The sequence below is a fragment of the Cyprinus carpio genome, chromosome A5, assembly GCF_018340385.1.
Source record: "Cyprinus carpio isolate SPL01 chromosome A5, ASM1834038v1, whole genome shotgun sequence".
NCBI classification, from domain to species: domain Eukaryota; kingdom Metazoa; phylum Chordata; class Actinopteri; order Cypriniformes; family Cyprinidae; genus Cyprinus; species Cyprinus carpio.
In genome coordinates, this window is record NC_056576.1 from 8469712 (window position 1) to 8487304 (window position 17593).

The 17593-nt window shown below is 33.8% G+C and overlaps 1 protein-coding gene across 2 annotated transcripts; it reads left to right on the forward strand.

Annotated features, from left to right (window-relative positions):
- The first annotated feature begins 2611 nt into the window (after positions 1–2611).
- On the forward strand, positions 2612–4979 carry LOC109079928 (calcineurin B homologous protein 3-like). 2 transcript variants are annotated; one of them, XM_042752829.1, is made up of 6 exons: positions 2612–2675; positions 3077–3216; positions 3963–4024; positions 4104–4211; positions 4304–4351; positions 4437–4979. In XM_042752829.1, the coding sequence occupies exons 1-6, from the start codon at positions 2671–2673 to the stop codon at positions 4518–4520; spliced, it is 447 nt and encodes a 148-aa protein (XP_042608763.1). In that variant the 5' UTR covers positions 2612–2670; the 3' UTR covers positions 4521–4979. The 2 variants fall into 2 exon arrangements, with proteins under 2 accessions (XP_042608763.1, XP_018950590.1); XM_019095045.2 differs by lacking the exon at positions 2612–2675 and adding an exon at positions 2722–2872.
- The last annotated feature ends 12614 nt before the right edge of the window (positions 4980–17593 follow it).

Genomic DNA, 17593 nt, shown 5'->3' on the forward strand with positions numbered 1-17593 from the left:
TTATATATATAATTTTACAGAAATGAATGTGTTTTGTGTGAATTTATGTGGGAAAGACGTTTTTAAAATCTCATAAAATATTATTAATTATACAACAAATTATATTAGTTGTTTGAACTAGGTCATTTAATTTTTTTTGATTCAAGCTCAAAACGTATATTTTATTTTATTTTTTTATGGTCCATTAACTACTCTAGTGACCTGTTAAGCTTTATATGTTCTATGACATAAAAATCTATTATTTAGTCCCAATTGTAATGAATAAATATAATAGTTAAAATGCATAATGTCTTAATTTTACAGTTCTCTATACTGTACATAGTCTCTTAAGTGTGCGTGTTAACACACACAACAGCCTACATTCTAATGAACCCAAAGTGTCACCTGCACTATCTGATTAGGAATGTTGCAAGTAGGAGGAACTTTGGAGTCAAGCTACAAATAATCGCCATTCATAATCTATCATTGGTGAGGCAGAAGGCATTATTTGTACTCATGAAGCGTTATCTTACTGCTACAGCTGTGAATGTGTTAAGTATCCATGCACAATATTACACTGGGGGGGCATTTGAACAGAGCAAAATCTTGACTGCAAATACGTAACTGTACTACCTCTGCAAAATCAAAATGAATAGAACAGTAACACTTTCACAACAAGGTCCAATTTCATTAACATGATGTATTGTATCTGTGCACCTTCCTCTCCCTCATGTTTGTGTATTCTAGAGTTTGCTGATGGTACCCTAATGTAAACATGCATTCCTGGCACAAAGTTGTATTAGCTCATCTTGTGGGCTTCACGACTCATCACTAGCAACCACCACAACACACATTTGTCTCCATCACTCCTCACACCTCCTTTCAGAAAGATAGCTGTGACTATAACAAGTTCTTTGAAATGTTCCTGAATTTGCTGTCTTTTTCTCACTTTAGTTTCCATAGAGCAGATAAAAAAAACCTGCCGTTAACAGATTTATGTACGCTGGACTCAAGTATGAAGGACACTTTAAAAGGTACTGTACAAATGACCTTTGATGATGATTCTAAAATACTGTCCATATACCAGTGCTATCATACCAGCACACTCATATTCTATCTGTATTTATAACTTCTGATTTTAAATCAAGTTCTGTGTCACAGAATAGGACAGCACAGTGTTTTGAAAGGATTGTCAAGATGAGATTGTCAATTTTCGTAATAAGATGAAATTGTAGTGTAAAGCACAGGCATAAACATTTATTCTCATTTCAGGACGCGGAACACCTTGAGAATATTAGCCAATTTGGCCTCTCAACCCACTCACTAGTATAGAGCATATCATTGAGGGCTTTGCGTTTTGATAAACAGGTGCGTTCAGAAAAGAAATATACTCAATATGGATCCATATCATCAGTTTTCAGAGGGAATTCCAATGCTTTTTTATTTGTTTTTTTTTTTTTTTTTTTGTGGTTTCATGAGTTGTGTGTTTGTATAGTTCTTTTTTTCAGCGGACTAGTTTGGCCTGAAAAGCAACAAAGTTTTATAAATTAACTTCTTTAATATAAAACCTGTTGAGGAAGGATGGCGATATTTAGTTTATTTTTTATAAAAACATAATTTTTCATTAAATTTTTGTATTATTTCAATGCATTTCAATTGTTATCAAATTTATTTAAAATCATTTTTAAATTTAATTTTGATTTTATATTTCACCATGAAGATATTCTTCTCAAAACATTGTGTGTTTTATGTTCTGTTTTACCATTAAGCTTATAGCGGTTTAGACCTAAAATACATTTTTAAAGCAGACATGAGGTCCACAGCAGATTGTCCTTGTGCTATTATTATAAAAGGACTGTGTAAAAGAGAAGGGCTGCGGCGGATTTTTAGTTGACTTTAAATTATATACATATTTTTTATCTGCATTTTAGTCAGACACACGGGATTCTTCACCAACACAGAGTGAAGCAGAAAAGACGACACGAGTGAAATTAAAAAACAAGAAGGTTCATATTCCAATTGCTTGTAAAACCCAATAGATGGTGTGACAACATGCATTTTTAATTAATGAATGATCCCTGTGGCTATTAGTAATGGAGAATATTCAGTAGCATGATTTGTTCAAACGTGTATGAATTTCCAAAAGTTATATATCTCTAACAGTTGTCTCTGCACAAATAGCTGAGATACTAGTATTTCACACACAAGTGTCTACACCAAAACTGACTTTCAGAAATAAATCTACCTTAGTAAGTAGTTTACCGCAGTATTTCCGAGCTCAGTCTCTTGTGTTTGACACACGAATCAAACACCTGAATCAAATCATCAGCTCCATAGGTGTATCACATTAGGGAGACATTCAAAAAGTGTATGGGAACCTCTAGAATACCCGTCAAGTCAAGTCAAGTCAAGTCAAGTCAAAAGTCCTCAAAAGTCAAGTCAAGTCAAATTTAGTTGTATAGTGCCTTTTACAATACACCAGTACTTCCCAAACCTGTCCTGCAAACCCCCTGCCCTGCACCTTTTGTATGTCTCCCTTATCTAACAAACCTGATTCCACTCATCAGTTAGTTAGTAGAGATTGCAAGAACTAAACTGGGTGTGTCTGATTAGGGAGACATACAAAATGTGCAGGACAGGTTTGGGAACCACTGTAATACACATTGTTTCAAAGCAGCTTGACAGAAAATTATGATGTTAGTATGTATAATATCTTAATATATTCATGCCCTTTAGTCACTTTGAGCAGAGCTGGGTGATAATATAGTTTACATTTTGCAAAACTGCTGAGATACACTCACTCTACACGAGTATACTGTATGTGGATAAAGTTAGACGTATTGGCATTGATGGTTCCATGAAACACCCACAGAACATTTCCATTCCACAAAAGGTTGTTTATAGTGGAAAGCTGATCCTTAGAGTGTTGAAATGTTCTTCACACTAAGAAACAAAAAATGGTTCTTTTAAAAAATGTTGATTGAAAGGTTCTTCGGGGAACCTTTCAATAAACACCCCTTTATTTTGAGGGGTGTTTCTTTCCAACTTTAAAATCATTCTGTAATGCTTCTGAAAATGTCTGTGTGCTTTCATGCAGGAATATGGGTGAAAAAGAGAAGGGCTGTCTGCAGGAGATCGGTTTTGAGGAATTCGTAACTGTCCTGTCCTTCTTCAGACCACCAAAACCACACACTGCAGACGAGGAGATGAAAAACATCAAGAAGGAGAAACTACGCTGTGAGAAAACAGATGTTCTTTCTATTGCAGTTTTCAATCCAAGCAAGCTTAAGTCTACAAGTTTTACAGATATCAGTGTTATTTTAGTATCATTGATATACTAATATAGTTTTTGTTAATAATTAGAATTTGTCATCATTTTATTTTGGAAATTTTATGTTTATTTTATCATTAGTTTTTTTTTATATCTATATGTGTGTGTATATATATATATATATATTATATATATACTATATATATATATATCTATATTTATATTTAGTTTGTTATTTTAGTATTTAATAGTGTTGTCAAATTGATTAATCAAATCCAAAATAAAAGTTTAATATGTAATGTGTGTATATAAATACATACATGTATATGTTTAAGAAATATTTACGTGTATACACACACACACACACACACACACACACACACATATATATATATATGTACACACATTATACAGTACACAGACACATATTATGTAAACACAAACTTTTATTTTGGATGTGATGAATCACGATAAATTGATTTGACAACACTTTAAATTTCTGATTATTTTTAGTTATAATTTTTAATTTGTTGATTTGTGAATTTTTTTTTTTTTTTTTTCAGTTAATATTCATTTCTAAACAAAGGTTAAGCCTCACCACGACCCTTTTAAAAGACTATTTTGGCAACTTCTTTCAGCATTAATATAGTTTTGGTGTTTACATTTTTATTTTGATAAATGTCTTGGTAAAAGCATATCTTCTTCTCTGTAGTTCTATTCAACATGCATGACACTGACAATGACGGCATCATCACGCTGGACGAATACAGACGTGTAAGATTCATTTCTTATTTTATATAAAACTACACACGCAGTCATGGCTTGTTTGACCGCTGTGGGACTGTGATTCTAGGTGGTGGAGGAGCTGCTGTCCAGCTATGAAATCATGGGAGCAGAAACTGCCAAAGCTATTACAGATGCTGCAATGCTGGAGGTGGCGAGTGTCACTGTGGGTCAGATGGTACGCTGGCAAACCATGATGGGATTGGACATTTTAAAGCTCTAATGTGATTTTGTTACATTTTGATAATCTGGTATTTTTGTTTGTTTTAGGGTCCTGATGAATTTTACGAGGGAATCACCTTTGAACAGTTCATGCAGGTTTGCACTCTATAATATTGTAATTAAATATAATGGTAACACATGCAGCATGCTCATACCTCACACTTAACTGTCTCTCCCACAGATATTGAAAGATGTAGAGATCGAGACCAAGATGAATATTCACTTTTGGAACTTGGACACCAGGACAGTGCAATGTGGGAAATGAGAGTCATTTCTGCTTCACAGCAGTACTTTATATTCAGACTCGTAGTATTGAGTTAACCTTCTCTGAAATATCTCCAATGATCAAGATATGGACGTGTCTACAAGTGAACATGATTACATTTCAGAGTCCAAACCAAACGTGCCAAGTATATTTGGAAGACATTTATGAACCCTGTGAGGCCTAGTTATTTCATGACTTTGTGTTGACATACGTATAACATAAAGCATTTTGATTCATACACACTTTCAGATACCATGTATACTAGAGTCGTGTGATGGTAAATTTCCCTTCCGAGCTAAGTGCTGATTTTATTTGGAGGAAGTCTATATTAAAATTTATTACAGGGTATGTAAAGTTTTTCAGCATTTATTAAAGTATGATTTTTTTTTATTATTATTGTCAGTTGAAACTCTTTCCACTCTGACTGTCTTACTGCCTTTTTTTTATATTGAAACTAATAAAATTAAACAGTTTTAAAAGTAAAATTTTACTTGTTTTTTCCTTTGATGCATTTTGTTGATGCATTCTGTCAGAAATCTTGAATCTATGCAAGATTACAAAATGCATTCCATACCATATTTAGGTTGTGTGTTCAGTCAAACTCTGTGGTATTTGGAGCAAATTCATCTTTTACTTAGTCAAGTCCAAATTAGGTATGTGCCAAGTTCTCACGCTCGAAAAACAAAACGGCACAGAGGAAAGGAACAAGACCAGATTAAATACAGATTCCCTTGCAAAAGATTACAATGTACACTACTGGTCAAAAAGTTTTTTTTGTTTTTGTTTTGTTTTTTTCCCAAGAAATTAATACTTTTATTCAGGAAGGAAGTATTAAATTGATTTAAAAAGTAACAGTAATAACATTTATAATGTTCTAAAATTGTATATTTCCAATAAATGCTGTTCTTTTGAACTTTCTATTCATTAAAGCATTATGAAAAAAAATATATATTACTGCTTCAACAAAAAATATTAAACTGCACAACTGTTTTCACCAGGATAATAAGTAATGTTTTTTGAGCAGCAAATCAGCATATTAGAATGATTTCTGAAGGATCATGTGACACTGAAGACTGGAGTAATGATGCCGAAAATTTGTGGCAGAACATGACAGCTAACGCAGATAACAAACAAAGATCTACAATCAATAGTAAGGGAGCAACACGATTTATACAATTCTAGTCCATATAATCCATACATCTGACAGGTCATCTGAAAACTAGAAAGGCACAATTTTGAAATGACACTTTATGACTGAGATTATTATTAGATTTTAAGGAATAGACCGCAGATGCATCTGTGCAAATAGCAAATTCAATGGCATACTTTCCAGAGCAATTACTGGTCCTATAAGAAGAACATAGTTATGCAATGCCAACCTAAGGGCCATTTCAGGATGTCATATAGCGGCAGCCACCCAAGCCAATGTTTAGTTGTATGCCATTAGTAGTCTCTGTTAGTTGGACCTGGCAGATGTTTAGACGCCGGTCCATCGAGAAGTCATATTAGACAGACCAGCCCAGTCTGAATTCTAAAGAAATATACAATATAATTACCCGAATGTAACAGATGGAAACCGTAGTAGTCAAAGACTAGCAGAGCAACATGAACTATGTGTTTTTAATTCTGCGGTGAGAGTCATCGTCTCGTGCTACCACGGCCTCGTGAGGGATCTTCTCTATCATGGAGCGCTGGCTGTCAGCCGAGGGTGATTGGTGTTGAACCTAAGTGTTCTGTTCTCACATCTACACCCACAATCGATTAATGTGTCGTACATGATGGGCTTAACCCATGTGTAAGCCTGAAGTGGCCGGTCTATTTTGATGACATAAAAAAAGCAAATTGTCCCTCCATTCCAACCCCCTTGTTAAAAACGTTTACGAAAAGGTACAATTACTCACCTGTTGTGCGTTTCCTAGAGTTTGGCTCCTATCCTCATCTCCCACACACTGACCAAATTCCCCCGGCCACCAGTCCGCTACACAATCTTCCAATCATCCGGCCATGGACGGTGTCCTACTTGGAGCCCCATTGTGATGGGCTTATAAAGAGTCAAACACTCTCATGTCAAACTGATCTGAATATAGAAAAGAGCAACTCAATGTTCTTAATCACTAGCACCTATAATCCAGCTGCAAGTGCCAGTAGTTTTCAATGCAGAGCACGGACGCGTCGATTTGGGTTGCATGATTGAGATTAAATGAAAGCAAAATACCTAAAATGTGCTATAATGCAATAATCAAATTGTAATGGAGGTTTAAAAAAATAAGATGCGGCAAGCCACGGAGAAGCACCAAATATACAATCTGTCAAAGATTATAAGATTTGTGATAAATATTAGAATTGTTACTTTTAGCAGTTGTAATTTAAAATAAAATTTATTTATATAAAAAGTTTGTTTTTTTTAAAAGCAGTTTTTTAGTGAAATATTAAATTTTTTAGAAATAGTTCCTTTTTATATATTCTTTAAATAATAGTTTTATTTTTACCTGCTTAACTAATACTGACTTATGATTCACAATTCACATTACTGTATAGCTCCTATTGATATATCATCACAAAATTGGTCAGCTACAATACAGAAACACAAATTTGGGTGAATTTTTGTTTAAATCAACGATTGTAAAATAGATTGAATTACAAAGTATGGTAATTATGGTTATGTATAGTTAAGTTTAACTAAAACTAACGAATTAAGTTCTCATTCCTTGGTAAATAAGAAATCTGTTAGCGGAATATCTATTAAAATTTAAAATGTTAAACTGCTTTGTTATTTCAGGCAAGGCTGCCAGAAACCCTTTCTCATTTTCATTTTGTTTAATTTGAGTAGCTAACAATAACGTACATAAAATCCTTAACAACAACAAACATAAAAATTGGACACAAGACATCACAAAATATGAAATGATCAAATATAAAATATACAAACGAAATTCGCAATATACATAAAAACTAAGTATTTGTAAACGAGTAACAGTGTCTTAATAATTCTACAATAACACTGGGCTGTAACCTACCTTTAACCTAAGGCATAAAACAAAATGAACTGTGGTTGGTCAGTCTCTAAATGGTCAAATCCTGGCCAGAATAAAGTGTAAAGTAGACCATACTTCAGTCAAAAGTCTGACTACACAAGACTGATGTGTTATAGGTTTCCTCTCTGTGGGATGGGCATTAAATCAAAGTGGTATAACGATCATAACTTTTCTCAGGACGTCAAAGTGAGCGCAATTCCATCTGTCCTTCTTTTAATGGTAACCCCGAAGAGCAGCCAGCGGAAGGTAAACTTCCATGCTGGCTTGCTTTCCAAAGATCATGCTACCAACATTACATTTAGGCTTTGGACCATTAAATAGAAAAAAAACAACACACTTGGAGGGACAAAAGATATTTAGTCAAAATGAATGGTTCATGCCTAGCCAAAGGAGGTTTATGCTGCTAGTAATTATGTTGGATGTGTCTCTATCTATTATTTTTTGTCCATGTTTTAATTTCATCAAGAGGCACTTATTCTTGTAAGCGGCCTGTAATATATTTTACGTGCAGGTTGGGCAGTGGTCATCAATCTAATTCTAAACAAGAAATCCTAGTTTCGAGCTGAGGCTGTCAGCTAGTACAGGCGTCCTTTCGAATAATCAAGAAGATTGTTCACAGGCGACTTCCAGTGCGCACACGCACATTGACGCCAAAGCACCACAGGATACACACGGCCATTCAAAAAGCAGCATTGTCAGCATCATCATAACGAACTTGCAACATCCCTCTCGCCATTCTCATATTTTCATCGGCGTGGGAGGGCTGAACATAAGCAATCATTTATGGCTCCTCCTTCTCAGTTTCCTGGCAGATCCAATCATTGCCAAAACACAGATTCACGCTCTCCACAGCAAAGAGGCTGAAACAAATTAGAGAGCAGTGCAGATGATGCTTAGGTCTGGCTGGCCTTTTGGCCACGCAATAAAGGGCAGAACCTGGCCCTCATTTCCTCTGGCTGCTTGGTTGTTTTGGGCCTGCAGACGGAAAATAAAATCAAATGGGGTCAAATTATTACAGCCAAAAATGGCACTCCAACAAGTGTTTTCTCTTCGTTTCGTTCATTCGTGTCGGCTACAAAGACGAATAAAAGGTGAGTGCGCATTCGCTTTGTCTGAACCGTAGAAAGATGGACAAGAAAGAGAGGATGTTTTTAAAGAGAGCGGTCAGCTGGCCTTAGAGAAACTCATGTCCTCCCTCTTTGGCACTCTATATAGTGATCTGAGCGAAGATGCAGTTGGAATTTATATTTACAAAAGACCTGCCAAGCATCTCTCCACCTGCCAAAATAGCGCTCACGCGTATGGCTGTCACAAGTGTCAATGAAATGGCTCTTTATTCAGCGATTGAGATGCTAATCAGATAGGATTCGAGGCAGCTATCAGGGGGGCGGAGAAGGACGCGCGCTCGGATTCTGTATCGAGTCCGCTGGCCAGATGTACCAGATCTCTCCTCGTCTCCAACATCTCTTTTGTCCCCTTTTTTTGTTTTTAAATCATAGAGCCCGTCAGTGATCGCACCGCTGACATAACACCAGCCTTTTCAAACCGAGAGCTTTCATTATTTCCATTCCACTTCTATACGGGCCTGATTTTCAAATGTTTCTTCCGTAAAAATGATTTTCAAGTTAAGCGCAAAAGTAGGTCAAGAGCAAGCCCTCGCGCTTTAAAAGGACCACAGCTGGTGAAAGAAAAAAACATATTCTGTCTTTGGACATAATTTAGGGTGTTCTTTTGATTTTAAAGTGGTCTTTAACTGCTGGATATCTATATATCGTAATCTATTAAATCCTCTGTCCATATAGTGCTGTATGTAGGTCCAGTAGACAACGAACCACAGATTCCTCAAAAACTTGTGTTCGTCAGAGCTGTGTTTCACAGCCCAGGTCATCACAATTCCTAACAAAATTCAAAGAGAAAATTAAATAAAAATCTATTTGCATGAACAAAATGAGGACCATACTGTTTTTTTTTTTTTGCAGTGAGACATATATGCATGACAATTCAGCTCACATAAACCCGTCAGATGTCCACACTGAATGGTTAGTTTCCACAACGAGTTTTCAGAAAAAAATTATTTATATTTTGAACGTTATTGGAATGAAATGCTGCCTCGATGTAACAATTACACACGCAATCCTGAACAACTGGTTTTCCGACTTGAAAAGTGAGAGTGGAAAGGCAATAAATACTACAGGTACATAAAAAAACATAATAAAAAAATATGCACAACAATGGCAAATTAATGAAGGTTGATTTCACCAAAACGCAATTTCTAAGGGCGATAAAAAAAAATGCACGACAAGGGGGGAGGAAAAACTCATTTTATTTTAAAAGAACTGATATAATAAAAAGCAAAAACTCACAATTACCCATTTCATATCATGGAAAAAGAAAAGATTAATGCAATAAATCTGATTTTTTTAGAACGACTGTAGTCTTAATAGATGATGTGTTACTAACAATTTTTTTTGTTAATTAATTTACACAAACATGCTTTGGGAGTGTTCACTATCACAGAAAGATAAGTGTAGTTAAATGGAGTTCTCTCGTGTGCTATCTCCAGGCTTCATAGATATACGCGCCCATCATAAATGAGCAAAGAAATCCTAAAAAATAAAACTAGCTGCTCTAGGAAATGTAATACACCTCACCTAAAATAAGATGTAATTCACACAGCTGCAGGTGTAATGAGAGCACTACTATTCCAACGGAAACTATTCCATGTTTAAGAAACCTCAATTCACAGAAGGCTGTTAATTGGCCAGACAGAAACAGAAGTGTAGCGAGGCGTGTATGTGTTGTTTTTGTTTGTGAGTGTTTGTGTGTGAGTATTTATGTGTGTGTGTGTGAGAATGTAACAGTGATAGATGAGGTACACATGTTTGCGAGCGTGTCGTACCGCCTGTCTTTGTTCCCTCGCCCGCCGAGTTCCCCACCGTCAGCTTCGCACTGGCTGCTCTCCAGGTCTGTACAGGACACCTGAATCTGAGGAGAGAGGACGATTGCTCCTGGTGAGATGGAAGATAGATTGTGAAAACTGGCAGGATTGTGCCGTAACACCTGCTGTTGTTTTGGAAGTTTGATTGTGATTGATGGATGGGTTTTGCATTAAAAGCTGTTTATGTTGTAATGTAATGCTCAAAGATTGGATTGGTTAACTGATTGCATCAGCTGCCATTTAAACAGTGAGCAAAGGAAAGACAACGGCACGGGCCAAATTGGACGCAAATTATTGAGACAACAGATAGAGATGTTAAACAAAAGAGAGAGAAGAGAGAAGAACTGCATGATGTCAGATTTGAGCTCATGCCAGCTGTTTAGTGCCTTCAGTATGGGCCAGACACTCTTAATTGCGAGCCACCGTGCTGCCAGCCAAAATCCTTGAGAGGACCCAAAAAATTACAGCCAACTGGAGTTTGTCATCAAGACACGAGAAAAGCTTCCAATATGTAAAACTACAATATGTAAAGACTTGAGGAGGAAAGCTGATTAGAATGAAGCGGAGATGAGTGCATATGTCACTGGCGAGAAGACAGACTACTGGGATTATGTTTGGGATTTGTTCATCATTATAGGATTCAGGAGGTTATGGAGACGTTTACACAAGTAAACAATGATTTAGCACATTTCACAAATAGCATTTTCAGATAAACATTACCACCTTTAAATCAAGAGAAAAATGTTTGGGGTCAGATTATATTTTGGAAAGAAATTAATAGATATCAGCAAAGACTCAAAGTCTTAAACTGATCAAAAGTGACAGTAAAGATATGTACAATGTTACCAAATAAAAATAGTTTAAAAAGAAATGCTGTTCTTTTGAACTTTCTATTAAGTCCTCCTATCAATTGTTTTCAAATTTGATAATAGTATGAAATGTTTCTTGAACACCAAATTAGAATTAGAAATAAATTACATTTTAAATGATATTAAAACACAAAACAGTTATTTTAATATTGTAATAGTAATATTTGTAATAATATTTAACAATGATTTTACTGTATTGTTTATCAACTAAATGCAGCTTTGGTGAGGTCAAGAGACTTCTATTAAAAAAAAAAAAAATGTTATCGTCCCCAAACTTTTGAACGGTAGTGTATTAAAAGAACATATTTAGTATTTAAAATTTTCTATAATTAGTATGTTTTGTATTGTCGTTTTATTAAAGTTTCTTTTTAAATATAAAAAAGGCTTAATTGTATAATGAAATCTACACAAATTTGCATTTTATAACAACCAAAAGTGGAATATGCTTTTGTTTTTATATACTATAAATTTTTTTTTTTTTTTTTATTTTTATTTATATATATATATATATATATATATATAATTTGATCTTTTTGTGACCAATAGCTTTGTCTCTGTCATTAGGTTAAAATTGATTAAAAAAAAAATTACTACACATAAAACAAAACAAAAAAAAAGGTTTAATGAAAATAATAATGATAATAACTATACATTTAAAAATAAAACAAATAAAAAATAATGTCAAAATCTAAAATAAAATGCTGGTACTTATTGTGATGCATTTGCCATATGAGCAAAATGACAATTCCAGAAAATTATAATTAAAAAATGATAACCGATGCACTTTGTTTACTGGATGAAAGTGATAAATTAAAATAGTTGGCTATTCAAAAATAGCTGAATGTTTTCTGAAATTTTGGTAGTCGATAGAATGTTTACTCCATAGAAACCAAAACTCTCAAATACAACTAAAATCATCAATTACTCCTGTAATGTGTCCCTTTATATTCTGTATAGATTTTCGAGCCCTTATATCTTGTTAAACAGATTCATCCTGATCTCACGAGACACTGCTCTACATCTCTGAATTTCAGCACCTGGAGGTGCAACAGTGTGCCACATTTCCACCAGCCTATCTGGCTGTTAAACATGAAAGTGGCGCCTCAGGGTTTGCCAGCATGATCCGCGCGGTGTGTGGGTCAGTGCTTCAAACACACACTGTGATGCACATACACACAACAGATGCCCAGAGCTTCCAGTCCTCCAACTTAAAAACAAAGATGATGACAACAGAAAGCTGAAAAAATACAACTGACTCCCACATACACGAAATAAAGCAGTGAGAGAAAAACAAACCAGATTTAAATACATAAATGCGTCTAGACATTAGACACTAGCCATCTTAGTAAAAATCTGCTGAGATCCGAATCTCATCTTAATTATTATATGTAATCACAAAATGTGCATTGGTAATAACAGTAATTCAAAGTCAGAATGGTGTTCAAGAATAAAAATAAACACCAAAACATGCTATGACTGACTCCGTTACCTCACAGACAGTGAACTCCATTTCCCGCCTCTGTTTTTGACAAGTTTTAATGAGGCATATGTCTTCTTTTTTAATAACACACAAACACCTTGGATTCACTAGCGTCGGTCCTGGCACGTCTGACTTCCCTCTCGCAGTTTGAAAATCCTGACAGACATGACATCACACGGATGGGAAAGGTGCTAATCATGAATTGGTAGAATGGAAACTTGTAGAGTTGCTCACAGAGGAGTGACACAACATGAAACAGAGAATGATTCCTGCGAGATAAAGTGCTGAGATCATCGAAAGACTGAAGACAGGAGCATCAAACTAAAGTGAGGTTAACCGTTTCACTTCCTACAGTAAAATGATGATAAATATCTGTGGAAAACAACACATCAGCAGTTGTTTTCTTGATAGACAAGAGGTTTGAGAACATACACACCCTTACAAAAGCTAGCAAGATATTAACATACACTGCTGTTCAAATTCTGTGTAATATTTTCATGTCCTGATTTGCTGCTTAAGAAACATTTATTACTGATGAAAAAAACAGCTGCATTTTTTTTGTGATTTTATGATTCTTTGATTAACAGAAAGTTCAAAGCAAGAGCATTTATTTGCATTAAAAGTATTTATAAATGTCTTTAATATCTGATTAGTTATTCATAAATTTTTTATTTCTTCAAAAAATCATCAACTAGATTATTAAATTATAAGTAGTAAAACTCTGTTACAATTGTAATAAAATGATATCTGATATCTTAGTATCTGAATTCTAAAATTCTACAAAGTAAATACAAAGTTAAATTAAATTCAAATTCTAAACGTAAACCAGCCTAAGTTGGTTTGCTGGTTCTAGTTGGTCACCTGGTCAAGCTGGTCTGTTGGCTGGGTTTAGAGAGGTTTTGGAGGACACTTTTCAGCTGGCTAGACAAACTTCAATCCAGACCAGCAAACCAGTTTAGGCTGGTACAAACAGTTTTTCAACCAGGAGTAACATCCATATGATAAAACATGTATGGTACGGTTTTCCTTTTTATTCTATTATTTCATTTTTATTCTTAACATTTTCTTATATTCTTATAACAAGTTTCTATTATGTTAATGTATATTCAAATGCACAGTTCACAGACACTGATCTGCAGAAAAAGCTATTCACTGCCTATGTACAGAAGGTTTTTGACAAAAAAAGCAACACTTTTTTTTGTTAGGCCACGCAAAAAATGTGTTTTTCAAAAATCAGTGCAACAAGAGATACGCTTGTAACACTTTCTATTAAATAAAACAGTGAAACAAGACAGTCCAGCTGAGGCTGACTTTGACAAACTGTCCAGTGGTTCAAACTCTCTGCTGCATCTAAACAGCCGCGCCGGGCCGGTTTGGTTAATGAGAGTGTTTAAATGAGGGTGATGTCAGTGGAGAAGGAGAGCCAAAGCATTGTGTGATACAACAGGACACCATCTGCATCCATCTATCAAGCACTCATCTGATTACTGTCAACATCTACGCCTGTCGCTTCAGTGAAAAACTACCAGCCTCCCCTGAGTAAACCCCTCCCTCCCCCTCGAGCGCTGATCTCCCCCCAGACTCGAACACAGACTATTTAAACGCTTGCATAAATACACTGGGGACTTGCTGTGAAGGCTATTGTGATTTGGAGTGGTTTATTTTAAGGTCTATTTCACATGATAGTTGAGCTTTTAATCAGGAGAGTATGAGTACAAGACTGCACCGGCTCAAACTCAAAGCCTCTGGAGAAACTTTGCACCAGGGTTGCTATTGTTAACCAAAACTAAAAACATAACAAAAACATTTGGATTGCTTGAAGTAAAATTATTAGCATTTTTTTATTATGGATTTTTAATAATTTTATTAACTACTATTTATGAATAATTATACTTTATAATCATAATTCTAATCATTAATCATTTATTGTTATTTATTAGTGTATTTTTTATTTCAGCCAGTGTTATTTTAGTAACATTAAGATATACTATTATAGTTTTTGTTAATATTTTGAATTAGATTTTATTTTTATATTTCATGCTTTCTTGTTAATTTTAGTTACAGTTTTAATTATTTTCTTGTGTGTTTTGTCATTTTTATTAGTTTTTGTTGTTTTTAAAATATGTCTATAGAATTTTTATTTCAGTTCTAGTTTGTTATTTTAAGTTAATATTTTAAGTTAAACTATATTAGAAATGATATATGTTGCCTTAGAAACTAGCTGAAATAAAAATAAGTTTATTTTTATACTTTATTCGTTTTTGTTGTTTTAAATATGTATATAATTTTTATTCTTTTTTTATTTAGTTCTAGTTTAGTTATTTTACATTAAGTTGAACTAAATGAGAAATGAGATATGTTCCCTTGGAAACTAGCTGAACTAAAAATATGTTTATTTTTATACTTTATTTCGGTTAACATTTATTTTATGTCAAGTAATTACATTTTTTTATGCTTTTAAATAATAACCCTAATTTCAACTAGCTGCCAAGGAAACATTTCACTTTTGCGTTAAGTTTTTGTGCTAAATTAACTTTAAGTACTAAATTTACAGATATATTTTAATTTTTTAATTACAATATGGAAATTTTAATTACATATTTTTTAATAAAAAACAAAAAACAAAATATAAAATAAAAAAAATAAAAATTTATAAATAAAAATATAAAATAACAAATATTACATTTTAATTACATTTTATTTAATAAAAAAACACAGAAAATATAAAATAAGATTTAATTCAAAATATTAACAAAAAAACTATAATAGTACACACTAAAATAACACTGATTTGTCTATGGTCTCTAAATGAATCTCTGAGCTACACATGCCAGACTTAGAAACATACTAGGGATTCTTAGGAGCATTGGGACCCAAGGTTGGGTTAATTAAGTAACAGGTCTATTCCTAAGATAACAACAACTTTTTATTTATCATGACTTTGGGAATAAGATCAGACTGAACTTCACTGGTGATGGGCCACATGAGATCACCAGACCACACTTGTTGACATCATGTGGTGGTGTGGCTTCAGTGGTTAAAGATCTCAGCTGGTAAGCCAAAAAACTGTAGCGACAACACTCATGTGGGATGATCCATAAAACATCACCTATGTGCCCTTGAGCTACGCTCTAAATCTCAGCTTACTCCAAACTGATCCTGCAATAATGTACTGTCATTCACTTTAGATAAAATCATCTGCTAATAAATCATGCAATATATTTTTGCACAATTAAAAGATGAAATGCGTGTTGGCCCTGATGGCCTTGTGGGCAGCGGTCGAGATGTAGCACTGTTGCGCTTCGGGCATCCCGAGTTCAAGTCCCAGCTCACAGACCTTTCCCAATCCCATCCCCCCTCTTTCTCTCCCAATAAAAGCATAAAACACCAAAAATAAATCTTAAAAAAAGATGATGTATTATTTCTGTACCACTTCAGACCTTTTCTATTTCCATTTAAAAGCTTTATATATCAAAAATAAATCGAATATAACTCAGTGGATTGAGTATAGAAAGGACCTTGTTGTCTGACCAACAGAAAATGTTTAAAAACCAGTGGCAACAGAAAAATGTTTAAAACTTGACTTTGAAATTAGTCATGATTTCTACTATTGTCAGCTTTGAAGGTCGAGTATGATCAAAAACTAGTCAACAATGTTTATATTTTTTATAAATATCTTGCTTGTTTAAATGTTAAAAATGTATTTTTAAATAAATTTAACAACATAAATAATCTAATAAAATGTTGTTTCAGTAAAAGATTACTCTAGTAAGAATGCTTAAAATCAAATCTGGAGAACGTGTACTCTGATGCATAAATTGATTGGATATGCAAATGATGCAACACAAAAGGCAGCTGAAAACGGGAAATGGAATAAGAAATGTAATTTGCCTCCTTCCGTATAAATAGCCAATCATTTATAAGTAGTAGTCTCTCTAATATATGTATATGGCAATGCAAGATTTCCTATATTGACAATAAGATATTCAACAGGAAAAATGTATGGCGGGGCTTGATTTAATTTATTAGATATTCACTGAATTATGAAAAGTGGGCATTGCATACCCAAATGGTATTGAAAGATAAGAATGCTTGGTGACATCAGACAACATAATAAAGTCATTTTGATATGATAAAACAGCTTGTGCTTGGAATAACAAGCACAGTTGTGCACAATAAGTCCAGAAACATGTATTAAGAAAGTAAATCTGGTCAATTTTGATTTGAGAGATCTTTTATGCAGATTTGAAGGGAAATCTACTACTACTTCTACTATTACTACTGCTAATAATAATAATAATTGGGGTCTGTAATATTATTGGAATGTTTTTAACGTAAGTCTCTTCTGCTCACCAAGGCTGCAGTTATTTAATTGAAAAAACAAACAAACAGTAAAACAATAATGTTGTGAAATATAATTACCATGTAAAATAACTGTTTTCTATTGTAATATATTTAAAAAAAAATAATTTATTGCTGTGATGCAAAGCTGAATTTTCCACATCATTACTCAGTGTCACACAATCCTTCAGAAATCATTATAATATGCCGATTTGCTGCTCAAGAAAACTTTTATATTTTTAACAATATTGAAAACAGTTGTACTGAATAATAATAATATTTTTTCCAGAATTCTTTGATGAATAGAAAGTTCAAAAGAACAGCAATTATTTGAAATAGAAATCTTTTATAACATTATAAATGTCTTTACTGCCACTTTTGATCACTTTAATGAATACATACTGAATAAA